We start from the raw sequence: 27199 nt of genomic DNA, 5'->3' as shown, positions 1-27199 counted from the left end.
ATGGCCGTCGCCTACCTGCTGGGCAACGGCTCCGCGCCGCTCCTCGCCGGCGCCCTGGAGGTCCCCTTCGCCGCCAACGCCTCCGCCGCCTGCCGCCCCGCCGCGCCGCCCTGCGCGGCCGCGCCGCCGGGCGCCTGGGGCAACGCCTCGGCGGCGGCGGCGGCGGCGGCGGGCTGGAACCGCTCCGAGCCCTGCGGCGGCGCCAACGGCAGCGCGGGCGGTGGCGGGCCCTGCGCGCCCGCCGGCGGCGGCCCCTCCGTGGTTACGGCCATCGCCATCATGGCCCTCTACTCCGTGGTCTGCGTCGTGGGGCTCTTCGGCAACTTCTTGGTCATGTATGTCATCGTCAGGTGAGTGCCGCCCCGCCCTGCCCTGCCCTGCCCCGCAGCCCCCGGCCGCTGCCGTCGGGGCGGACGCCCGGCCGCGGGGAGCCGGGCTGCGGGCCGGCGTCCCGACGGGGGATGCTGCGGTCCCTCTCCGGCAGGCAGCGCGCAAAGGGCCGCACTGGGAGGTGCGGAGGGGCTCCTGCCCCCGCGGGGAAGGGAAGGAGACTTTTGAGAAAGAGCCGGCGCGGGTGATCGGTGAAGAGAAACTTGCGGTGGGGCCGTGAGGACCGGCCGGGCTGGGCGGTCCGTCAGAAACCGCTGCGGGTCCGGGGATGCTCTACGGGCCCTCCGTGCTGCGGCACCTCTGCGAGCTGCTCTGGCCAACGAGGCCTGAATCCCGCACCTGTCCGCTGAGGAGGGAGGATTGAAAGGGACTTTAGGCACTGCCTGTGAGCGTGTGCGGTACAGGGTCGCACACGGACAGCCGGCACACATCCACGCGTCTTTCCCCCCACCTCTCCCAAACGCACAAGCAAAATGTAAATGGCATTGCGGCTAAACGCTTCTCTCTGCCCGGGTTTATAGATGCTCTGCCTCAAGTCTTGATATATATGTTTATATTCAAATACATTTATATATGTATATATACATACATGCGTATACACGTGTATAAATACGCCAGGATCGCGGCCGCTATCCGTAATCCCGGGTTCCCAGCTGTGCTGCAGCACTTCGCAACTTTCTCGCCCGCAAGCCCACCCGGGCTTTTAGAGGTCACTCACAAGTGTGTCTTTCACGCACGAGAAATCCCGTGCCCGTAAATCGGCGGGAAGTGGGTGAGAGCGAGATTAAACGGGCTCCTTTGCCCGCCTGGGAGCGGGGCCGGCGGCTTCCGTGGGGGAACACTGCCACCTCCCGGGAGCGGCGGGGCGGGACGGGACGGGATGGGAGCGGGGCGGAGCGGTGGGACGCGACAGGACGGGGCTGACCAAGATCCTCTTCCTTCGTGGCTGCTCGCCGTTTCCATATCAAGCATCCGCTGAGCCCTGCAGAGCCCAGCGGGTGCTGCTGCGGGGGGCGCCGCTGGGGCGCGCTCCCTCCCTGCCCGGGCAGCCCCAGCACTTCCAGTTTCCCCGGGTCTAGAAAGCGTTCCTTTTCCCTTCGAACACTGTGTTTTCCAAGGAGTCGGGGTAGCAGCCGTCGGGCATGGGTGCCGTGGCCGCAGGGAGCTGGCAGGCGGGAGGTGAGGCTGGCGCCCAGCATCGCTTGCAGGCCAGTGGCACCGGGCTGGCTTCGTGGTGGGTGCAGCGCTGACAGCGCTCGCTGTAAGAAGCCGGGGGTGAGGATAGCGGTCAAGGTAGGGTGCTGCGGCACGGCGGAGGTTGATTCCTTTGGCGTGTGTTGGGGATGTCACTGCAAAGCCTGTGCAGCTCATAGACCCAGTGGGAACACAAGTAATGGGCATCCATGGCTCAAACTGTAGTAGTTCAGAAGCCCAGTGGTTTTAACTGTACTTTAGAGGCTGCATTTTAAATGCACAGAGCTGGGGAGCTTCTCTTCTGCCCTGTGGTTTTGGCCGGTCTGAGACTCAAGCTATCTATGTGAAGATACAGCTGCAGAAAGGCTTCTGAACAGGAGCATGACTGCGATCGGCTGAGCAGTGTTGAATGCATTCCTCTGGGAGAAAAAGCAGATGCACAATGTAACAGAGCCAGGATTGCTGTCAGCAGAGATATATGCCACAGGTTGTCCCTGGAATTATATATTTATACCGGGCATAACCTGTACTAGGTTCATATTTCTTACATTAATTAATTGAATTACACTTGCACCGCAAAGCCAAATTGAATGAGGCACTTGCATTTAGATTTCTATCTAAAGAGAGCAGCTTTCCCTGAGATTACAGCTTAAAAACAAAAGCCAGAAGCAATAGGAGAAAGCAAAAATATATTTTCATTTTACAGAGGAAAACACAAATAAATTAAATGGCTTCACCAAAACCATCCAGGAATTCTATGACAAAGGCAGGACCGAACCCACGTCTCCTGTGCAAGAACAGCTTTTGGTATGACAGAGTTCCTTCCCAATTAATATCATGCAACTGTTTACCAATTTGGGATGAAAAAGAGTTTACATGTCAATGGTTGAATAGGATCTGTGGTTTAAGCAACATAAAAATGCATTTCCTTTCTGTGCTTCTCTATAGGATTAATATATCTGGACAGCAATAGGGAACTTTTTGATTTATTTCCTGTTGCAAGCTGTACTAACATGACAGTATTCCCAATCATATAATATGCATATGTGAAATAGTGAGCATATGTGCTCACATTCATGTATCCTTGGATCCAGCTACAGATAGGAAGCAAACCTTTCACTGGACTGAATTTGGCATCATATAAAGCTCCCCTTCTTTGTCTACCCTTCACGCTACACCTGCTCAGGAAGAACAAAACATTGAAGTTTGTATTAATTTTGAGAAGAATTGAGGCTACTAGAAATAAGATGTTAAAGTGATATTGGTACCTAGCTTGCCTTGAAAACACTAGGAGTTGGGAGGTAGGTGCTTAGATATTTGAATCTCTGTCCCTACTCACCTTTCAGAGTCCAGCCCCAGTGAAAGCAACAGTGACTTCATATTCAGTGTGCTGCATGCTAATATCTCATGCTCGGCTTCTTTAGAAATTTTTTTTTAATAATTATTACATTATCCTTATAAACATTATTATTCTTACAACTTTTCTGCATGAAGCAGATCCATGGGTTTGCAGCCAGAGCCGTGCAAGTGCTTGCCTGATGTGGAACTGTCACTATCAGTCCACAATGCCACCCTGTTATCCCAGCTAGGGCAAACAGGGGTCAGAAAGCAGACATGTCCAACAAGGAGTTAGAAATGTATTGTCATTATCAGTATGAAAATCAGGCTTTTCATGCAAAGCGGGTCCATGGATTTCCAATTTATATACATGTTACTTTACCATTAATGCATTCTCATCCAACCTCCTCATTCTCCCAGATGGTTCCTGTTCAGCTGAATACTTTCATCCTTGAATTAATATTTATGTGTTATATCTGTAGTGTGTGAGGCTAAACCCCATGTTACTAACACTGAGCTGTTTCCTTTGTCAAGTACAAAAAAACACCTTCTGAGTGACAGCAGTAATAGTCAGGTTTTACTGCCAGTCATTAATTTCCTGTAATCTGAAAAAATCTGTAGATAATTTTTATCATCTATTTTCCTCATGTGCTTTGTATAGGTGTAAATTACTAATATGAACACAGTGTTGTTATGGCTATGTCAACAGCAAATGCTACTTCTAGCTGCTGCAGAGTACAACAAGACAGTGTACAATTAGTACCATGTGGTATTGAATTAATTTACACAGTAATCTATAGGCTTTTCCAGCTTTCTCAAGTCGGTGGGATATTAGTCACGCATTAGAGTGGGAAGAAGAATATGCCCTGTGATTAAGGCAATATGCTAGAAAGCTGTAATAGTTCATAGATGAAAATCTTTAGCATCGCTGGTCTGGAAGAGAGGAACAGCTCTCGGAGGCCCCAGTCCTCCACGATGCCAAGCGCCCTGTAATTCCACCAATAGCCACTAAAGTCACTCAAGTCAAGAGTGATTCCTTAATTGCTTTGCTCTTAATTTTGTTACATGTCATAAACAAAGGGGCCTCAGGTTCTCCATGATCCTTCACAGAAGGAAGGAAATGTCTTGTTCCATTAGAGTAAATGATTATTCCACTTAAAAAAAAAAAAAAAAAACAAACAACAAAACCAGGGAAAGAAGTCCTCTCTGAAACAAAGACATTTCTTTCTACATTTCTCAAAACAGCCTCTTAATAGCGTTTTGAAAAAAAAAGAGCTGTGACTGAAACTGGGAAGACTATGCAGTACTGAAAGCTCTGGTTACTTCAGCTCAGCTCACTCACACTTCAGGAAAACTGTTTTACTAAGTAGAACAGAATTTGGGTGAAATTTCAATGGTAGAAAGAATTGATGTCACCAGAGGAATATTGCCACACATGTGCACAGAAAGGGAAAAGTAAGGGGTTTGGAAAGAGGTCATAACGTATGAAGTGGAGAGATTCTGTTTAGAGAAATAAACTGAAAATGATCACAAACTTCAAAGTGGCTGAGGCAAAGCAAGTTTTTAAAAAAAATGGGTTCTTCTTTGCAAGGTGACATGGAGTTATGGATGCAGTGTGAAAGAAGGCCTACAGCATCTCTTGTAGCAGCATAGATCAGGGAACTTAGAAACCAAGGAATGCATAAAATTCATTCTTTTCTTTCCCGTCCACAGCCGTGTGAACTTCTCTGCATTTGGATGGCATTGCATGTGCAAATGTGTGTCCTGCCTGTTACGCTGTCTGCAAAGAAAAGGTCCACCCCATTGCTAAGAGCTGTTGACTAAAGCCACAGCAGCCTTAACCAGTCATGTCGGTTACGAATTGATACTGCTCACCAGCACAAGTCAGAGAAGATCTGGGGACAGAACTGAGGGAGTCAGGTTGGGCGGGAACAGCACAGAAGCTGAATTAAATGAACAGCATAGTGAGGGGGTGACCCTCAGCATCCTGCATTACAGGAAGGCAGGTGTCCCTGTTTGCACGCCGTTTGTGATAGAAGTTTACCAACCTCTGCTAGCGGGTAAGTGTTTGACTAGCAAGCGGCTCCCCTCCCTCCCGCAAGCTCAAGGGAAGCAGGCAGATGAAACGGCATGTATACCTTTATATTCTCTTTTTTTAAAAATTATATTGATACGAATATGGTCAAAATTTAGCTGAAAATACATTAGCCTGCAACCTGAGGATAACCCCCATCTCCCTGAGGGACCAGGGGCAACTGCGGGATGAATGAGAGCTCTGCAGCCTCACACTTGTCTCCTGACCCTGTGCCACCTTGTGCCTGGCCCCGATCCCAGCGAGCTCTCACCCGCGGGACAGCATGCCTGCCCCAGGAGGGCAGACCCCCCTCCTCTGCTAACGGCTACCACCGGGCACTTCTGGGCAGAAAACATCTCCTCTCGCTCAATTTCTCTTGAAAAAGTTCTTTTGATCTGGCTATATTTTTCCTAGAGTATCATTTTGGTAATGACTCCCACGAAAAATAATGTTAAACGCTTCCTAATTACTTTTTTTTTTAATTTCCTTATAAAAATAAGTCAAATTGTACCAACTTTTCATGGCTTCAGTAAAATTAGAAAATATTGTAAGCACATATTGTTTATATTATGTAATTATTAGCAAGCTAATGACTAATGAGCTAATTAGCTAACATAATCCTGAAGTACTGCTTTATTTCACCTTCCAGTATTTTTTCAAATCATCAGGCATAGCTTTTGCTGAACACTGTTGATAAGCTTTTATAATTTTGCTAGATCAAAAGGTGACGTATTTACAAAAATCTCAAACATAACATGATGTAAGCTCAAATGTCTCAGAATCATAGTCTAGCTTACTAACCTCTCCTCCCACCATAGCCAGCAGCTGGTGTTCAGTCAAAGAGTGGAAGAAATAGGGGCATCACTGTGTGCAAATCCTTCTAACAGTCCGTTAAGCTGCAGAGAGACTTTCTGAGCTGCAGTTTGCATCAGCATTTATTCAGTAGCTTTTTGTGGACATTTCTACCATGCAGCAGTCCCAAAAAAATCAGAATCAAAAATAAGGTTGGAAATAAAAGGTCACAAATGTTACCACTTCTAAACAAAGCTGCTTTGAAACAAATATTCTCTACAGTAAAATTTCAGAATTCTGAAACTTTGTAAAAATTCTAAGTTGGTTATTTTTAAGCTTAGGATGTTGTAGAGATCCTGATTAATGGACATTTTCAAAAAATGATTTATTTTCATTACGATTCCAAGTGAAAACAAGTTTTCAATCCTTGATGATTCTCTTCAAAATACAAATCCACTCATTATAACTAGATTTTTTAAAAACCTGGAAGCAACTATTTTCTGAATTGCTGTGGTTAGGCTGATCTCAAACAAAGTTCTTTTTACAACCATCTGTGCTTTCTTTGGTTTATACGATGAAGGTTGGGTTTATGGTATTATAAGTGGGGATGCTATCATTATCTTTCAAAGTCCCTGCTCTCTTTTGGAAGTTGGCTTTTAATGGTGTTCACTAGCAAGGAGTTCCACAGCTTAGCCCAGCTGTGTTAAGAAGCATTCTCATTCATCCATTTAATGTTAAACACTTCTAATTTTTTTTTATGTTTCCCTTTGAATGTACATGATGAAAAAAGGTAGGGATGACAGACCATAGCTAATCAAATAACTGTGAAAGACATGAAATAGCAATTTTTTCCACCTTCTTAATGAGAAGTGTTCAATTATCAGCTATAAGATCTTGTATCTCAGATCAGGAATAAAACTTCAAAACAAAAATGTTTGTGTAAAACGGAGCATCTCCTCTTCACTGTGTTGCACAGAGCAATCCCAGCTGGGAGAGGTCTCTTTCTTAAGGGGGAACAGGGAGCAGCAGTTAGGGTATCTTCTCCTGTTTTCCCCTTGCACAGTGCTAACCTCCAGCCCTGGGATGTGCTGTCTCTGTTGAAAAATCATCCAAGAAGCCAGTTACCCAAATCCTTCTCATAACGTGATGGTCTCAGCACCTGCCTCAGAGCCCCAGTTTCAGACACAATCTCATCCTTGTCACATGGAGACTAAATCCATGATTCCTGGTACTTTGATCTGCTCTTCTCAAAACACATGATCATGCTCCTTCTTTCTGTCACACCTGCCTCCACCATCGCCTGCTTTCCCCTTTCCCCCGTCACAGGCAAGTCTTCCTCCGTGTTTACTCTCTCTCCAGTCCCTTTGTCTCACCTCTGTCGCCTCTTTCTAGATCACACTCGACAGCTTCACTAGAAGATCCCAATCTCTTGTATGCGAGAGACCATACCTTGTATACTTGGCATTACTTTGATCTGTACAGTCTATGGCATTGCCTCAAGCCTGTGCTACCTCCTCTGACCAGGGGGGATTTACCACTGCTGTTCCCCATCACACCTTTGAGGATCTCACATCTACTAGCCGTAAAACTGTCTTCAAAGGCTTCCCTGCCAGCTTCCCTGCTGAGCAGGGGATGTTCCATGTACAGTCCTCACCTGAGGTGATCAGCCTACAAATCAGGAGGAGGGAACCAACACCTGGAAACCAGAGAAAATAACTGTTAACTTGTCCCCCCTAGAATAATGTCACCACAGTTATCATAGATGTAGTCAGTGCTTTTACTCTGTCACACTAGCCTGAAGGCAGAGGGGAGAAAGTTAAGTTGAAGACACCAACAGTTTTCCTTTCCACGTCTTCCTAGCAAAGCAAAAACTTCAGCAATAAGCACCCGCTGCTGGATAATGGCAATATGTTGGAGTTAGCCTTTTTAGCACCATCGATTTATTTCGGCGAGATGTGTTACACAGTAACTGCGAAAGCAGCAACCTTTGCTGGAGACCCATATATGCCTCAGCACTAGGCAAACAGAGACTCAGCTAAAGGTGGTTTAACAATCAGGCCAGATTAAGTCCTGGAATAAGTGGCAGATAATTTTTCCTCCACTTAACTAGGCTGGAAGGGAGGGAAGTGTACCAGCAGATGACTGTTTGGGCACTGGAGCATACATATTACTGTTATTCGTTTTTTATCATTAAGTAGCTTTTTATGGTGTCTGGGAAGAGAAAAAGAAATGAGGGTAATAGGAGTTGTAAGACATTGCAACATCTTAAATGTTTGTGTGGCAGGTTGATATGAATATATCTATAAAAACCTGTTCTTGGCTGGTTCCCCTCCCCTTTTTGGAAAAAGAGAAGAATGCATCACGTCTGCTTTATTTTGTATGGATTTCTGCCACGATATTTTGCATATACATGTAATTTAAAAAGGCATGAAAATAATAAGAGAGAAATAATAAAATAGTTACCTGTTATGACTACTGTGGAGTTTGTGTGTTCTGTCCGAAGTAATCTCCTTGCTCGTTAATCCTCTCAGTCAGACATCAAGGGAAAGGACCAGCCTTCCTCCCCAAAATAGCTGTTTTTCCCAAAGAAAGAAGCTTGTTTTATTTTCTCTGGGGAGGGACTAAACTCACTGATTCAAATTAAATAACAGAAAGAGGACCTCTGTATGATGCCTTTCAGTAGCAAAAATGCAGGAAGAGCCATAAAGAAAGCAACAAGTGAATTTTAGCCCAAAGCCAAACACAGTATTGTAATTAATTGAAAACAGGATGAGTCAGATGCCCTCCCAACTCTCTTGGTGCCACATCACTCCCAAAAAGACCGGCACCAGGGTCAGAAGAAAGTTGACTCTGCCTAAAAGGCTTTCGTTTAGCTCTCCCTCTCCCAAAGCTGAGGTCTGAGAGAAGTCACTAATTGGTTCTGGGTGCAGGAGAAACGGCCCTGAGCCGATGCTCCTCCACGAGAAACGGTGTGCTCTGCTTACTTCTCCTGCCTGGGTCCTGTAAGCAAATATGGGTGGATCTGCACATGCCTTGACGCTGCCCCGATGCAAGGAAAGGACAAGCTGGGAAGTCAACGATGCTAGCCAGATAACCCGAGGGAAGTAAACTTCGGTGAAATTCTGGCTTAATTTCATTTGTGCTATGGAAGAGAATAAAGTGAAAGAGGAACTTGGCAGTAGGAAAACAAAGTATTAGGGAGAAAAGAGGTAGCAGCTGAAGCAACTACAGTCCAGCAGTTATCTGCCCTATGTTCAGATCCACATTCAGCACATACATTCAAACTCCTTCAGAAAATGGACATCCCCTTGCTGGTGTGTGAGGGAGGGAGGGGAAGGCTGCTCCAGCATAATGTATGTGAAGGCCTTGCTGTGTTCCCGACTAAGTATGCCATATAACGAGGCCTTGCGATTTTAGATCTAATACATTCCCTTACTATGTCATGCCTTGACACCTGAAGTGATGCTTGATATTCATATGTTTTTTCATTTCTCTAATTAAACCTCCATCACCGGTCACAACAGTGACCGTGTAGCACCGTGTTGGGAGTCAGGATGCTAGGGTTTAGCAGGAAGAAACAACCACTGCCTCTGTCTTTCTTAAAGGCAGTGAAATCTTCCTCCCTTCCCCAGTTCAGCTTTTACCCCCAAACTCAGGATCAGTGCAGGAAGTAAGCGAATGTGCTGCAAATTGCACAATTTCATTGTAACTATGTGTGAACATTTTCTGCTATAATGTTGCATCTGCTGGAGGGTTGGGGTTTTTTTCGATTTGCTGTTTGTTTGTTTTCCCTGAGGGCTTATTATTTTTAAATTACATCCTTGTATATGATCTCTTCAGAAGAACATAAATCAAAAGGACAACTAGATTGTTAACCACAGTATGGCACCTGCAATCTGGATGGCCTGACCGCCTAATAACGTGTAAGGGTTGTACACAAATTTGTAGTGCTTGTACCCAGAGCTTGAATTTAACGACTTACGGCATAAGCATTCTAAAGTACCCATGAATATAAAAATCAAAGACTAAGTCTTCAAGCTGATTAAAGCATATGCTCCCAGACAGGTAGGTTAGGCTCATCCAGAATATATATGACTTCAAAACTTTAATAGGTAACAGTCTGCCACAGCACATGTCACAACTATGGCTGAGATACAGTACGAGTCTTTCACTCTATAGAGACCCACTACCATGCAAAGAAAGAAAAAGGACAATAAGATAGGATGGCCATCAGTTAAGTCCATCATTTGAGACCCTTTACCTCAAAGGTACTTTTCAGAATATGGTCTAGCTGAGAGACTTCATTTCAGTGTCAAACACACTAATTGGACTGGCAGACAGAAGAAATATTTGAGGGTTTTTCCAGACCGTTCTGAATATGACATGACCTTTGTCAAAGCTTTAAGGTCTCAACGAAAATTGAAAGTACCTGATATCTCAGGAAAGCATGCAAAAAATCCCTCATTCCTGCTGTTTTTGAGTTGCATATACAAGATGCACCAGAACAGCCATCGAAATAAATGTTCATTTAAATTGGTTCAACTAGGCATACTTCACATGTTTTAATCTTCCCACCCAAGGAGACCTCAACTAATCTAATGTATGCACATAATGATTCCTCATTTGTTTAACAAGTCATTTATGCAAGAAGAACATGAATTTGAAACACTAACCTAATCTCCTTCAGCATCAACAAGAGTTATGTCAGGTTGTCTGTACGCAAGACCTGATCGCTGGCTGTTGTTTCTTTCAGCAGCCAAACTATTTTCATGAACGACTGCTTTCTGCAATGAATCTCCTGTAATTAAGCCAGTTTTTCATATGTTTTGCATTGAACTTAAACACAGATCAGTTGAAGAAGTCTTTGTCTCCAAATTAGCATTCTGTGGACAAAAGCTTGCATGCCTTTGTGTTGCTGAAGGTAGTTATTACCAATCTATCATTGGCCAGCCCATTTCCTAAGTGCAAAAGACTGTTTCTGCTTTTCTCCTCAGTGTTGTTCTTCAGATAGGAGCAGTTTTCAAATTAATTTGTAATGGTATGTATTACTGTATTCATTGGGCTAAACGTGGTCCCCCTCTCTGGCTTCTTTGCACCAGCCTAGTGGTACAAGGATGCCATAAAACTGACCTGGTACAGAAGGGCTGAAGGGTCTGAGGGAGGGTATATTTCAACAATCCACATGGATGCAAACAGCTTGTCCAAGAAGTGGTAGGGACGAGACTCAGGTGGCAGTATACCGACTGTGTCTATTAGGCTTAGATAAAGTGTGATGCGAACTAAAAATTTCTTTTTTTTTTTTAAGAAAAGATATGGTCTTCATGTTATTTGTTTACTTTTGAGCCATGGAGGCTTACAAGAAAAGACTCTTCAAAAATTTTTGGAGGTGATAAGGTGGAGACTAAACCATTGGAGTGGGCAGGCCAGAAGCAGAGCTGTGACATGTGTCTTGCAGAGAGAGAGGCACAAGAGTGCTCACATCTCTCTTGTCGCATGACTGTGAGGTGGAACGGAAGGTGCTCGTGGCTCCTGCTCAAGATGCTGTTACACTTTGTGCAATGGAGCTGGGGGTCTCTCTAGGTTAGTTTGGTGAACCTTTTATTTGGTTTGCAAACTACAAGTGGCCCATGGGCTGCCAGTTGAAGAGGTCGTTTCAAGACTTTCTATTTGTCCTCGAATGCTAAGAACTTAGTGACTATCTGAGCAGGATTCTCATGCTTTCCTCTATTGCTTTTTCTTATTCCAAGCAAATCCCAGTTGAGTGGACCTCTACAACTCAGATCTTCAAACTTCAAGTATATTTTAAAGCTTTGCTGGATTGAAGATAAAGGCAAGGCTGAGTTTTCCCTACAGAATTAGACAGACATAAAGTATATTCTTACTGTTGTAAAGCTCATCTATTGTTTACTACTACCAACAAAAAAATGGTTCATAAATGTAGATATTTTATGATACAAAACCTGCACTGAGGAGATAGAAAAGGCATACTAGTGGGTATCAGTATTATAATGAGCATAATTAATTTGAATATGTATCAAGAGCAGTATCGAGCTAAATATTCACCAAAAAATTGAATCATCATGTTGATCTATTAGTCTTTCATTGCAGAGTTGTAAAAGTAAAAGTAATGTTACCCAAAGCCAACTTCTGTCTTCATTTGCAATCTTGGTCATTGTCATGCAAAATTTAGTATACTTAGTGTTTCAGATGCTGAAATTTCAATGTAATCTAAATACCAGCGTTCAGATTTTCATGAGTTTGCATTTAAGACTCTTTCTTTACACTTCTGTTCATTTTTAGATTCTCTAGTGGCCTTGAATGAAAGTGTGAAAACAGTGTCTGTTAAAAGATTGCATTTATAAACACAATACTTTTGGTATTGTAAGTCATACAGATATCCTGTGACTTTAATTACATATAAAATACAGTCCCTCCGAAGTATAGAAATCTCATCACGGACACATCTATGTCTGGATGATGGAAATGTTTGTGCTGCTTGTTCAAATAGGTAGACTGATACCTTAGCAAAAAATATAATAACAGCTAAAATCAAGGCTTTGAAGAGCTCCATTTTGAGGGACTGTTATTTTTCATGCTGTTAAAATTACTTTTAATCAATTGCTTCAGTATTTATTTGTTCATACCAAAAAAATAATCCTAGGTACACTGATAATCTACTTATTTGGAAAAATACATGTTTAACAAAATGTACCTCTCAGAAATAAGCCCTTTATAAAATCTTGAAATTTTCAGTACAGAGAAACACCCAAATCCCATAGAATTCACTGAAAAGAATATTATGAATTTCAATAGGCTTTTGTTGATTAGGCAATTGTGGAGGTTAATACTTTCTATCACCACAAAAGCTCTGCTTCCTTTCTTTGTAAGAACAGCGTGATTAGAAATATAAAGATTACAGAGTACATCAAGCAAAATCCTTCATTAATAGCCTATAGAGCCCATTAAAAAAAATAAGTCCAAGAACTTTTCAGCTTAAACTGGCAATGAAAGCAAGATAGCAAAACTGAAAAGTGTGTAGCATTTAAGTGGGATAAGGCCCATGCCAGTCCCAGAGAAGAAACTTTATTCCATTTTTTTCAGAGCTTTTCCCTGCCCATCCTCTGGCATGCTAACCTGAGAGTCACCTACATATTGGGTGATGTATTTATTTTTTTGCTGTATCAAACATTCCCTTTGAATCATAAAAATGGCTTTAGTTACTGATAAAAAAAAATTATCATTATCATCTGATGATGTGCTCTCCAGACAGAACTTTGCCAGAATCATGTGTGATGGCAGCAGCACTGAGCAGCATACCTAAGCATGCTTTCTTGTCCAGCCATAAGATGGGGCAAACACCTCAGGGATGAGTAGGGATCAGCAGCCTGGGTGAGGGCACAGGATCCTCATCACCTTTCCTTGTCTGTGCAGAATTGAGAGCCACTGCTCCTCTGCTGCTGTTGCTGCCTGAGCGGATCAGACTGGAGCAAGCTGGATATGTCTGCTCACAACGCAATCAAACCTCCAGGCTACCTCTCTGGACACAACCTTAGCTAGTCCTGGATCTGTTGTCAGACCTGTGGAGAAGACATTCATTTTTGATAAACAACAGGGGACATGGCAAAAAGAGGGCTTAGTACAACATTTTCATTCTGCATAATAGCAAACTCAATATAAAAATGTTGCTATTTTCATTCTGCTCTGCAAGATTCTCCAGTAAATCACCCACAAAATATTTCCTCCTCCCTCCAAACTGTTTTTAGAGCTGCAGCTTATTGTGTACCTCTCCCACACTGCAATCCTGTACATTTTTTTTCAAAATAATTCCCAGCAGAGAGAGGCATGGAGGCTTGCAGCACCTACCTCTTCCTAAGTTAGCGTTACAATCTTGTTGGATAAATGGAGTGCTCCTGTAAGAAAAGTTTTTAGGGTACTTTCAGAATATAGGTTTTTTTTAAAACTTGGAAGTATCATACTTAGATCATACTTTCTCAAGACAGCAGTCAAGAAAGAGCTTGGATCTACTTGAAAATCTTTTTTTAAAAAAACGCTCTAAATTGAAATTAGGCTTGTCAGTGGCTCCTCATGCACAGTGCTGGAAAATAAGAGAACAAAGCCGTTACAAACTTCTTCAGATGTTCATCGTAAAAGCTATCTAGATGCATTCAGCAAGAAGTCTGCATTTCTCTAGACCCTACCAAAAAAGTTCCAAATGCCTGTTCCCTAAACAGCCCTGTCGTTGGGTTTTTTTGCAGCTAATTCATGCTCTGAAGAGATCAAAGTCAGAGAGAAAAAAACCCATGAAATACTGTATTTTACACTTTGTCTTCCCTGGCAGGTTGCCTGAAAGATCTTTTCAAACGGGCTATTCCTCTTGCAAATCACTCTATAAATTGTAAAATATTTGCTAAAACACTGTACTTGTTACTTTGCAGAAATAGAAGGAAGTTTTATCAAAAAAGCAAGCCATCTGACCCCCCAAAAGCCAAGCAGCCACAGTGCCCAGCAACCTCGGCAGCAATCAGGACAGCAGGGCAGCATGACCAGGAACATTACTTAACAGTCATTGTACCACTGCAAAAGTATAGCATCCTCATGAAAAGTGGATCTCAAGTGCTGCTCAGCTGACACAACAGACTTGAAACAGTGAAGGGCTCTTAAAAAATTTGATGAAACTAAGGAGGAATTTGGACTCTACCTTTAGCAATGCAAATACAAATTAAAACATAAAAAGCTCCCCCTGCTCAGCTGTGATTGAAGTATGACATATTAAAAATTCAGGAAGTGGTTTTTGGGTTGTTAGCAGCACAGACTTAGGAAGAAGGGCGTGCAATGGAGGTTGAAGACGCTCCTGCCGAAATAGGCACTGTGGAGCAGAGCGAGCATTCCTACCTCAAGCAACAGGGCTGCAGCATCCACACAGGGTGGTGGTTCTATTGATACGTTCAATGTATATGGTTAATAGCATCTGTCTTCTTGTTTGATTGAAAGAACATCTGTCCAACTTATACTGGACATTGAGATTAGTAAAGCAATGTAGTAACCATCATTACAAATTATTTTAGAATTCTATAATTATAAACAAACAAGAAAGTCTAAAAGCCTGAACTTTTAGACACAGTGGATTTGATAATTATACTAATCTTTTAGGTACTCATTCCCTAAGAAATTATGTCATTACTACTCCATAACCTACAAATGATTTCTCTGTTTCTACAGACCACAGTTCTGATACTCAACATGACATCAGCAGATACAGAAAATCTATCCATTTAGTACAGAGTCTGATATGTACAAATACAATTTTTTTCAGCTTCTCAATTCTTTAGCATCTATAATATTGTTTCTTCTATGCGTATCCTTTCTCTCTCCACAAGTTAAATTAATCTTTTCTTTTCTTTTTTACACCCTTTAGCTAATGCCTCACTGAACTGCAAACATTATTGTAGATAAACCATAGCAAGGTCATTTGGTTAAAAGCAGAAAAGATGATCTTTGACAGTATCTAGCACATTATTTCACAGAATTTTCATATAGATGGTGCACCGGACTCAATTTTGTTTAACATTGTCGTCAGTTGTGGTCATTCACATGCTTTGCTGATTTTTTTTCTAGGTACACGAAAATGAAGACTGCCACCAATATCTATATTTTCAATCTTGCATTGGCAGATGCCCTAGCAACAAGTACTCTGCCATTCCAGAGTGTGAATTACTTGATGGGAACATGGCCATTTGGTACCATCCTTTGTAAAATTGTTATATCCATAGACTACTACAACATGTTCACCAGTATCTTTACACTCTGCACCATGAGTGTGGATCGCTATGTAGCTGTTTGCCATCCAGTTAAGGCCCTTGATTTCCGTACTCCCAGAAATGCCAAAATTGTCAATGTCTGCAATTGGATTCTTTCTTCTGCCATTGGCCTGCCAGTTATGTTCATGGCAACTACTAAATACAGGCATGGTAAGTAAGTCTGGCTTTCATTCCTAAATTGAGTATTTCAATGTTTAAACTCCTTTCTGCCTTGTTTCACTTTATTGTAGAGGTGTTGAATTAACTTCTGACCTCCAACCTGTATAAAGCAGGTGTCAGTGCAAATGGACCCCTTCAACAATTTTGCATCTGGCTGTAGTTGGCTGGACACAGAACTGCACATGATCTGTCGTTTACAACAGGCAGCTCCAGCTCCTTTTGTGGGTCCGTGTGAGTCTCGCTGCCCCACACAGTTACTGCAGTGTTTGGAAAAGCATCTGTGCCTGCCTGCCTTCTGCTGCGGGGTGGTTATGCACTGTCCTACAGCACAGAAGCCTGTGTTTTACCCAGGATATTCCCGCTGAAGTTGGCAGTCATAGATATGTTGCACCTAGTCTGGCAGGATACAGAGCAGAGAGCACATTCTGGATCACTGGTGCTCAAAGACCTCCTATGAAGTGACAGCATCTCAGCATAAATCCAAACCCTCCATAGTGCACAGTTACTAAGTGTCATGTCGTTCTCTTCCCCATTGCTCTGAAATGCCCAAAGTCTCAGCAGATACGGTGGTTAAACCATCTTTCTTTTCATCAGGTTTTATACTGAAAGTGAAAATGATACAAAGTTTAAGCATTTATGACAATTCAACTTTTTTTCGTGTCCAATATATGTGCAATTCCAAGCAATAAAATGCAACAGAGAACACGTTACTTCTTGTTTTTCTAACTCCCACTTCATACCTGTTTTGCAGCACTGTGTCCTATCAATGTTTGTGCCAATGACAGGTCACAGATTGCTTCGTTTTACCTGTTTACTTAGTAAATCTTCATATATTTGCCTATGATATTTAACAAAAAAGGTTTAAAGAAAAGCAGATGAAAAACTGACCCGCTTGTACTTCTCTGCTGTTTTCCTTTTTCTCCAGGCTCTATTGACTGCACACTTACGTTCTCCCACCCTGCGTGGTACTGGGAGAACCTCCTGAAAATCTGTGTGTTCATCTTTGCCTTCATCATGCCAGTCCTGATCATTACCGTATGCTATGGGCTGATGATTTTACGCCTGAAGAGCGTTCGCATGTTATCTGGCTCCAAAGAGAAGGACAGGAACCTGCGGAGAATCACGAGGATGGTTCTTGTAGTGGTGGCGGTGTTTATTGTCTGCTGGACTCCCATCCACATTTATGTCATCATTAAAGCCCTGGTCAACATCCCAGAAACTACTTTCCAGACTGTCTCTTGGCACTTCTGTATTGCTCTAGGGTATACAAATAGCTGCCTTAATCCGGTCCTTTATGCATTTCTAGATGAGAATTTCAAAAGGTGTTTCAGAGAGTTCTGCATCCCCACTTCCTCAACCATTGAGCAGCAAAACTCCACCCGAGTCCGACAAAACACTCGTGACCATGCTTCCACTGCCAACACTGTGGACAGGACTAACCATCAGGTATGACTAGCAGTGGAGATGTCATCTCTGGATCCAGGCCTCCCGCTTGGAGATGACATGTATTCGGAAGTTACAGTTTATACTGATTTGTAGATATTTGAAGGTCTAAAGACTTTCAGGGTTATATTTGAAACTGGTGTATGCATACACAGAGACCCCAGTCCTGCACGGTGCTAGTTGTTCTCTCCGCTAGTTGATGCTCAGAAGCTGAGGGCTTTCAGAGGTACCTTGCATGACGGGGTCCAGTGTGCATGCATATACAAAGCACACAAAACAGGGTTTCATTTGCAGGATGTTTATGACAGGTGGCTCTTTTAGAACCCGTTGGAGATTAATCACAGATTTCTCTATTCATACTCCTTGTCTGCTGATGGAGACAGGAGTGGGACAGAATATAGATCTCCCTTCTTCTCCCATTGCAGCAATGAATAAAATAGAGAATAAACTGTGCTTGTACACTTTTGATTGATGTACAAAGAAGGCCTACCTGGCCTTGTTTGTCCTCGAAGACATGCAAGAATTAGACAAAGGCTTGTCTACATGCAGTTCTTATATCAGATAATTATCTGCGTTGGCTAAGGTGGGCTTTGAGATAGATAGATAGGTAGGTAGGTAGATAGATAGATAGATAGATAGATAGATAGATAGATAGATAGATAAAAATATACACACATGTTAAGGACTATTGTGCCATTTTGCCATTTAAGGTATACTGAGAATATACCTTTTCCATGTAGAAAAAGCCTTTGAGAAGTAGGGATTTCATGGCACAGCAGATACCAAGAGAAATAGATTTTTTTTTTTTTTAATTCAGGCTATTTTTGCTTAGCTTTTCCAAAGAAGCTCTTTTGTTACATGTTCAACATCCATGTTCCTGTGATTAGTCCTGAGAATTTCCAAGCCCCGTCCCTCAGTGAACATCAAGCAAAACATGAAAGCAAATCTTAACATTCTTGAAAGTAACTCAAGCGCATCACAAGCACTAGAAAAAGTTTGAGTCGTCTCTGTAGTTCATTAAAAAGAAGAACAAAAGGCACAAGTCTAGTTCATTCCTTGCCATATCACCTTTCAGCAATATACTTAGCTTGATCCTGCACCAGTTTCTCACTGCTGCCACTTCAGCCGCAAGCTAGCTGCCTCCTTGAGGTGCAGAAGTCAATGGCTTCTTGTGAAAGCAGTTGCATACCTGCCACTCAGCTGCTGCCAGAAAGCCCAAATTAGAACATTACCATCTCCAAACAAACAAAATAGGAATTGCACCAGAAAAGAGGAGGGAGCAGGCTAAAGGGAGAAGGGCTAAAGGGAGAACCTTTATTAAGCATCTGCAGTTGGTGTTGTCGTTCACCAGCATCTGATACATACATGCCAAACTGTGGCCTGTGAAATCAGTTAGCGCCTGCTCAGTCTTACGCACACTTTGGTGGTGGAGCAGAACTGCCAAACTCGGCATAAGCGCATACACATATGTATGTATGTATGTACATACGTGTAGTATTTACTAGGTGTAGCGAAAATTTATTAGGCAGATTCAACTGTTAATAATGCATTTGTAACCCTCAGTGGAGTCAATATTTTGTGCATGTGTTTGACAACAGGATTGTATCTATATCTAGTACAATTCCAACTTTTTACAGTGCAGTGTGTATGCACACATTTTCTATATTTAGTTACATATCTTTATAGTATTTTTAGGAGACCTGTAGCCTTCTAAACTTCTACCCTTAGCAAAGATTAGTATGGTACTGCCCAGAGGCTGAGTGAAATAAAGTCTATTTCCCTGGGCACTGAGCAAACACAATAGATGATCCTTTCCACAAAGAGCTTTCAACCTACAGCAACAAGGGAGAGAGCCAGCTGAGGCAGGGGTGGACCAAGCAAGTGAAGTGAGCTTTATAGTGGCAATAAGGAGGAAGCTAGTCTCATAGTTTGGTTCTTTGTTGGCTGGGTGGGTTTTTTTTTTTCCATTCAGGGAATAGTGATGAAATTAGTTAAGAGATAAAGCACATGTAAAGAGAAGTGAAGAGGAAGATGCTGAAGGGAAAGGGAGGTGAGAGGAAGAGTGCAGAGGAGAAAGGGGAACATCAGGAATGAGGTCCGAGTGAGGCAGTAAGGAAGGAAACTGAAGCAAAGAGCCAATATGCATGGAACAAAAAAGGTGCATGCAGAGCTGTAAGAAATTGTTTGACTACCCAGCTTTGACTACTTTGGTAGCTCTTCCTAGCAACTAGCCATCAGTTTTCCCCAGGGCCAGGGAGAAGACAACACTTGGAAGCTCATGTCCTCATAGATGGGTGGATAGGTCTCTTTGCGTGGTCTGGTATTTGAAAGAACTTGAAGCGGCCATAAATTGGCCCAGTTTCTCTTCCCTCACCTCCACCCCTGCAGTCCTTGCTTTGGCAGCTGCTGCTGCTGCCACTGGCTTATTTCTGCCAGATGTGCTTGCTGGATGCTGACCTGAGCCTTCTCACTGCTGCGCTCCCTGGAGTACAGCACACCAGCTATCGGGTGCAGTCTTTCTCACTCTCCACAATGTCTATAGAATACATTCATGCCAAGCCATGTTCAAACCTGAATATTAAACTTAATTTCTTTTTTTTCTCCAGCAAACATTTCTGTAAGAGACAACATTTTTGTTGTCTGCTACTCTCAGAATGACAGACAAGGTTGTAGGACTAATCTACACTAAAAAGGCTCTCTGGGATAGTACTTACAAGTGTAACATCTAATAGGTTTTTTATTATTACTATTTTTTAAACAGAGAAAGCCCTAGGGTGAATGCAGCTTTTGCTCTCAGAAAAGAAAAAAAGAAAGGAAAAAAAAAAAAAAGAAAAAAACCCCAAACAAACCACTGTTTGCTCAAACAGTGAGCTTTTGTTAATTCTATTGGCAGGGCATTCTTTACACAGGTAAGTGCTTTCTGCACAAGAAAGTCTAGCTAGTATGTCTGTATTGATCTAAGTATACTGACAAGCTCTTTCTTGTATAGACAAGGCCTTGGAGAGCATTTGGTATGAATTCTAATTGCAAGGCTGTATAGTACTCGGCACACTTCACGTCATTTTCAAAGAAACAGGTGTTCTACAAGTTGCTTTTTTGCCAAGTGAGAATTCTTTACTCCTGCTAAAGTTAATGAGAACTGCAAGCACTCGATCGCTCAACAGCTTAGGGCTTCACTTAAAAACAAGCATTCACTGGTGGAAGGAACAACTGTGTTTTCTATCAGTGCAAAAGCAGTAACAGGAAACATCATAAATATTCATATTATTCTGAGTTAAGATACTGGCCTTTGGCCTACTCTATGGCTCTTTGGCATTACCAAAAAGATCTAGATTAAGGGTTTGGTTATTGTTTTATCAGCATTTACAAAAAGTGGAAGAGCAGAACAAGTTCAAAACTCCTCCAGAAATGCAGCTTCTTTCAAATGCGCAGAGTAGCATCCGATCCATAACACTGACGGTGTGAGCATTTATAGAAATTGTACCTGCTCAGTGGAGCAACATAGTTCTGAGGAAGAAAAGACAGTAGCTGATCAGGCATGCAAAACCTGAAAGAGTTGTAAGACCGAGATGTTTCACGTCTGTGGGGGATGTATCCTGTGTTACACTCAACTAACTCCTGTGGCAAAATGCATAGGTTACATTTGTTCCAAAGTGAGCTTAAAGGCTTGGCTCACTTTAATTTTCAGGGAGGCATATGCAATCTTATAAGTGCATTTGCATGAAGAGTTAAAACGAGAGGAGGAGTGATGGAGTCCTGGAAAAATTGCTTGCAAAGCAAAACTGCTTACTTTTTGAACTTTTCTCTGTATGACCCAATATTGGTAGGGAATGGTAATAAAGGACCAAATACCAGCTTTTGCAAATGGCTGAGGTTTTTTGATGTCATTGACATTAACTTGATTCATAACAAAGACCTTGACAAGTATTTTGAAATAGCTTTTACTTCAGATGCACAGAGATTCTCTATATTAATTTATCTCTGAGATTTAAAGAAGTTTGAATATTTTTTAAAATTTAAAATTAATTGATAATTATTTTTTCCTGAAAACTGTGTTTTCCAAATACCTTTTATTTTTGTTAATATCTATCTGTTAATAACAAAAAAATCCTAAATGCTTAGGAAAATGGATTATTAATAATTCTAGAAATCTGAGAAATTTAATTTGTTTCAGTGAGTTAGTTTCTTTGTGACCCATTTAAGTTTTTATAGCAGCCTCACCTGAATGTATCCAAGCAACTAAGTAAATTATGTATAGGCACATTTTCAGGACTATTTAGTCATCCTGTGTAACTATTTTTTGTATTTTTAGCTTCTGGTGCTTTCTCCTTAACCACTGAAGTGTCTAAATGCCTTAATGGAAGCTGCAAAGCCTCCTCATATGCTGAAAATGAGGCCTCAGATATGTTCAGTAACCAGAAGCTCTGGTACTTGTGCTCAGCCCTAAAAGCTTTGCCCTTATTGCTTGGATTGGCAGCCACGTGTAGAAATAAAAAGGATATTGGAGTAAAAAAACCCTATTTTTAAGTTGAAACAAGAAAAAATTGAAAGCTAGTTTCACTTTGATTAAATAAATGAAGAAAGTACTTTCTTACATTTTAATTTTCCCAGTGCTATATGACAGATTGCAAAAAAATATGGGGAATGCTGGTGAGTCCTATGCAGAAACATGACAAAAGCTGGGCAGATTCTGTAACTCCAAACCTTGGCAGATTCACATCTACCTGTATTAATAGAGAATGGCCTTTCTGTGTATTTTTAGAAAATGGACATATCTCCTTTATAAGTAATACTGTATTTCAATAATAATTACAAAGTACCAATTTCTTATAAAGCCCATTTCTGGCAAGATAATGACATCTATGAAAAGCTTGTCTAAATTCAATAGATCCTTAAAACTGGGCTTTCTTTCATAGCTGAGTTGCACTGACATGGGCCCTTTGTGAATCTTCTCGGTAGCAGAGAAAACAGCATGTGTTTGCCAGACTATTTCATGAAAGCAAAGAACAACAAACTATGCTATGAGGACCAGAACTAATTAGATGGCTTCTAAGGTTGCCTGTGTTTGTGGCATTCCTTAAACTCTGAATTAGAATAAACGGAGAACAAAACATTTCAATTTTTTCCTTAATAAATTAGAAAAAGTTCATTGGTAAAAAAATACAAAAGAAATGCTTCTATTTTATCTAATCCGTAAAGATAAGTGAATATGCACTTCAAAATTCATTTCGGGATCTAGACTTCTCCAAAAGACAGGGACATTCACATTTAGGATCAGGTCAGTTTCTGGCCAAAAGGAGCTGAGGAGAAATGCTCGCAATACAGAATAAAGAAAATCCCTAAATATAGTATGTTAAATTGAACAAGCATTTGAGTTATGTTTTCGCCTTGAAGAAATTTATCTCCAAATCAGAAGTCCTAACAGCCTCCACTCTGCTGAACGTGCTTGGAAAGTGACCCAGTTAGAAAATGCACTTTCCTTCTCCCTGCCCCAATATCCTTACCCATGTCCCATTACTTTTAGAGGAGCACGCTCCCTCTCTTGTCTCCATCAGGCTTCATCTGTGACTCTACTTTCCATACCATAAACCCTTTATTCACAGTGTCTCGCACCCTGTTTTCAACAGGTTCTAGTGCTGCAGGACATTTGCTGGGCAGTAAAAAGGGTTGCAGACTTTCAGGATGTGCTGTGCAGTAAGCAGATTTTCTTGATGAAAACATCTGTAGTGCTATCGTGCCTGTATGCAAACAGGACTCAACATGGATACTGTGGACACACAGGGCTGAGAGGTTGTTGGGTTTGTTGATGTAAATCCATCTCACACAGAATTTAAACTAGACTTTAACTGCAAATCCAAAATTTAACCAATGTACTGATGTGAGCACAGAATGTATTATCTAAAATACTAACTCCCCTACAACTGCTACAAAAAGAATACAAGGAGGGAGCGAAATCCCTCCATACTCGTGAAATTCTTAGAGAGTTCCTCTCTAGAAAGAGAACAACTGGCTTGGTATGAAATATATTCTAATTCAAATTTCAGACCTACTAATGTTTCTTTGTCTTTGAGGGTCAGACATGAAACTTTTCTGTGATCATTTCCTCTGCCTTTGTCGCTTCATGGCAAAGGCACAGTCTTGCCTTACCCTCTGGGCTACCTGTTTAGCTTTATCCAGCAGGACAGTAGCTGCAAATGAGAAGTAAATTCCTCTTGAAAAAGAAAACACACATGCAAACACACACACAAACTTGTGGGTGGGAAGAAATCAAGTAATTGTTCATTGTATTTGCAATTTCTTTCCTTTCAGTTGGAACTTCAAGAAGCTGAAACCACTCCACTGCCGTGACAGGGTCTCCTGCTGCATAGCTCTCAAAGCAATTGCACACCAGTGCCACAGTGTGTCTGGGCAGTATGCTATGGGAATGTGTAGGATACACTTTCCCTCAAAAAATACCACAGAGGAAAGTGCCTGCTTTTCCAGTCTGTCCAAAATTGCTTCTGCAGCACTTCTACATTGCGCGTAACAGAAGCATGAAACTTAACAGCAAGCAGAGCCAAGAGATACGGGGGCTTGCCAGGCTCCAGTGTTCAAAACAGGCATGTTTACCAGGAATACATACATTAGTCTAAAACAAAGCTACTGTACCTGTAGCGATCTGACATGCTCTCGACAAGTTACAGTGCTGTTAAACAGCTTGGAAACAACAATTCAAAGGCCAGACAGCTATAGTTTGAAAAATGAAGGTGAGCTTTTAACAATGGGAAATACTGGGAAATGAAGTTGTAATACTGTTGGGTACTTGATTTACTCTTAAAATTTATTTGTAGAGGTGTTTTCTGTGCAGGTTATTTGTGTGCTGAAGTCTCACAAGATCATCTAGAACAACACATTTGCAGTTCAAGAGGTCTTCTCTTACAAGGATTGCATGTTCCACAATTGCAAAGGGAAAATATTTCTTTCAGTGCCCACTTAACAAAAAAACCCAAAACTCCAAGCTTCACCTTCTGCTTCTGTTTCTCACATAAAAAATAGACCTTAAAATCAAGGCCATGAGCTATCATTTCTTCTAAAAGAGATGAGAAAATGAAAGTATTCCATGTTGTTCTTGATTGTCAAACGATCCCCAAAGCAGCATAGACTCTATTAACATAAATTCCTATGTGAATAGAAATCTACCTATAAGCTTGTCAGAGCTAGCACAGGCTGATGATGACTTCTCTTTCAAGTAGTTTCTCAAATTTCAGCTGCCCTGTCAGCATAATTTTGAATTTGTAAGTCATTGACAGTCCCTATGTGAAGTGCTTGGAGCAGGTAATGCATTAGATCTTTTTTTTTTTTTTTTTAAAAAGTTAAAAAAAAAAAGTTACGTTTTGCTAGACATCTATTTTTTCTTAATCAAACCCATAATATGTTTGCTTTTCTAACTAACGTAATACAGTCTGCATCTCCATTTTGTATTAGCTGCTAAAACACATTAAGATTTATGAAAGAAACATTGTACTGAAGTAAATGCCACCTTAGCTGTTTTCTAGTATGAACATTAGAAATATCCATGTAGATAATTTGTGGTGCAATGGTATTTTCTAGCCATTGTTTGTTACTTGCTTTGTAAATAAATCATCAGTAGTTAACCAGGGGAAAATGTACTTTGATGAATTTAAGTGTATTCTAAAACACAACTCTGTGGAATAGGGGGTTTCTTTTCTTTTTATTTCTGCAACCAAAATGTATTTCTTGTTTTCATTGTTAAAATCTATGTGACAATATGCTTTTAATGTGAAATTGTTTGGTTTTGCCATGGACTGCGTAATAAAGGTTGAAGGCCAAATCCTTGCAAGTTGTAAATGAAAGTAATAGTTGAATTTCATCACTGTGTTGCAGCTAAATATGTAGCCCTATATATCAGCAGAATGTGAAACTAGATCTAGCAGAAGTGCCTTAATTTTTTTTTTCCCCTTTCTGTTGAAAATTCCACTGTGCTGTCATAGGGATTTAATTTTGTGTTCGTTTAGCAGGATCTCCTCATAGTCATCATTAAAGTTTAAACCAGAATTGTCACCATTCTAAGAGGTTTTGCACCTAATTTTTTTAAACAGCATAGGATAGGCACTTGGAAGAATTTGTCATATTGTTTTGCACCACACAGCAGTATTATTTAGCTAACAAGAACATAGAATACACCAGAAATGCAAACGGCTTAACATCATACAACATCATTGCTATCTATCATCTGATGGATTCTGAGTAGTCTGCCATGCTCACATACAACAACCTCACAAAACTGAAATACATTGAATGGCTATTTGAAAAGTCTTAACTGATAGATCAGAAATATGTTTAATTAAACTTAAAATCATAGTTTCATGACTAGTCAAAAGTTCACCAGCTTTCACAGAATTTACATAATGAATTGAAACCATTATTTCTTCTGTACTTCAAATGGAATGAAGCTCACAGGCAAAATACTATGACTTGCCAACAGACAGCTTAACATTTTTAAAGATATTTTCGATTTCTACAGTCCAATAATTAATTGAGCAATGTGACTGTAAACATTTTTAACAGTAGTAATGTTGTTGTAGCCTTGATGGTCTAAGGATATGAGGAAGCAAATTTTATTAGTAGAGCATTAGCAAAAATAAGTAAAATGTCTTGTTTTTTTCCAGAAGGCTTGAATATTCATTGGTAGTGCTTTGCAGTAAGTAGCATATTATTACACAACTTCTGTATCTGCATTGTAAACCTTTAATAAAAATGTTTGTGTTTCTTGTATATTTGCAACATACTGTGTTCAAATACACGTTGATTAACATGCTACGCCGTATATTAATAGCTTAGCTTTAAAATGCCATGCAATCAACCGATACCAACACAACTGCCTTGAAGGTTCTCAGATTAATTACCTGACTGCTTTAAAGAATATGTTGTATTTTAATTTTAAAAAGGGGAAATCCCAATAGTTCATTATTTTAAAAAAATATATTAAAAAGCATATGGGCAGCATTCGGTTTTGATCCAAACCACACGCGTCCCTCCTGTGCTGAGAACTCGCTGCAGGGGCTCAGCTCCAGGAGTTCAGCTCCAGGATCCAGCCAGCGCGGGAGCCTGTCTCTGGCAACAGAAAGACAGGGTGAGCAGAGGGAAACTTTTCCTTTCCAGCTTCTGGCAGAGGGAGGCTTCCCAGGCTCTTTCCTATTAAATTAAACAGCCTGGGCACATGCCCAGGCACTGGAATAAGTTTGCCTGTACCGCTAAACCCGGAGGCAGGGTAGAGCCTGGCGCTACTGCCTGGCTCCCTGCTGACCTGCATGCTCCTATACAATTTTGGAGGCTAATAGAATTTACTAGCTTAAATGCAAGCTCTTTTGTCCCAGTGGGTCTCAGTGTCCTGACAATGTTACCGGGCACATTTTCTCTATTGTTGTGGAAGTACTCATAATTTTTAAAAGACTTTGGTGAATTTTTCTTTATGGAGCGTCTGGACAAATTTCTCAATCTATAAATTGATAGAGGTTGTTACCTAAAAAGTCCTCTAGCAAGGAGTCCCATGCTTGAGTTTGCTGAAATATTCTTGTTTTGTTGATTTTAGAAGTTTTGCCAGCTATTTTATTTGGGCATAACTATTTCTTATATCTGGGGGGAAAAAAAGGAAATAATGGCTATTCTGTATGACATTTGAGCAAGATGATATGAATATGGCTATTCAGTAAGGAATAATCGTGACTATTTTTATTCTCTTCTTCATGCCAGTCACTATTTTACAGATTTTATTGTATAACTCCTCAGTTGTTTCTTTCCTCTCATGCTCATTGCCATTTTGAACACTCTTGAGCACTGCATGGATGTTTTCAGGGGGTTACCCACAATGACTCTTAAGATCTTTTGCCTGATTAGTAGCAACTGATTTACTATCCACTGTTACGCATATGTGGTTGGGATTTTTTTTTCTCTGCACACACATATTATTTTGTATGTATCAACTTTGCAT

General features: G+C 41.3%; 1 protein-coding gene across 3 annotated transcripts; it reads left to right on the top strand.

The window, feature by feature from the left end:
* OPRM1 (opioid receptor mu 1) lies at positions 1 to 25983 on the top strand. 3 transcript variants are annotated; one of them, XM_076333826.1, is made up of 4 exons: positions 1 to 350; positions 15404 to 15756; positions 16691 to 17211; positions 23518 to 25983. In XM_076333826.1, exons 1-4 carry the CDS (start codon positions 1 to 3, stop codon positions 23554 to 23556), a joined length of 1263 nt encoding a protein of 420 aa, XP_076189941.1. In that variant the 3' UTR covers positions 23557 to 25983. The 3 variants fall into 3 exon arrangements, with proteins under 3 accessions (XP_076189941.1, XP_076189943.1, XP_076189942.1); XM_076333828.1 differs by lacking the exon at positions 1 to 350 and adding an exon at positions 1632 to 1683; XM_076333827.1 differs by lacking the exon at positions 1 to 350 and adding an exon at positions 2361 to 2391.
* The last annotated feature ends 1216 nt before the right edge of the window (positions 25984 to 27199 follow it).

This window comes from Aptenodytes patagonicus, chromosome 3 (genome assembly GCF_965638725.1).
Source record: "Aptenodytes patagonicus chromosome 3, bAptPat1.pri.cur, whole genome shotgun sequence".
NCBI classification, from domain to species: domain Eukaryota; kingdom Metazoa; phylum Chordata; class Aves; order Sphenisciformes; family Spheniscidae; genus Aptenodytes; species Aptenodytes patagonicus.
Note: the sequence above shows the minus strand (reverse complement) of the source record. Positions and strands in the feature narration are given on the sequence as shown.

What these genes read in the sequence shown, in the direction of transcription:
- OPRM1 (XM_076333826.1), top strand. Translation starts at nt 1, where the DNA reads ATGGCCGTCGCCTACCTGCTGGGCAACGGCTCCGCGCCGCTCCTCGCC. An exon ending in GTCATGTATGTCATCGTCAG is followed by an intron (nt 351 to 15,403) that starts GTGAGTGCCGCC and finishes TTTTTTTTCTAG; the next exon opens with GTACACGAAAATGAAGACTG. An exon ending in AACTACTAAATACAGGCATG is followed by an intron (nt 15,757 to 16,690) that starts GTAAGTAAGTCT and finishes CTTTTTCTCCAG; the next exon opens with GCTCTATTGACTGCACACTT.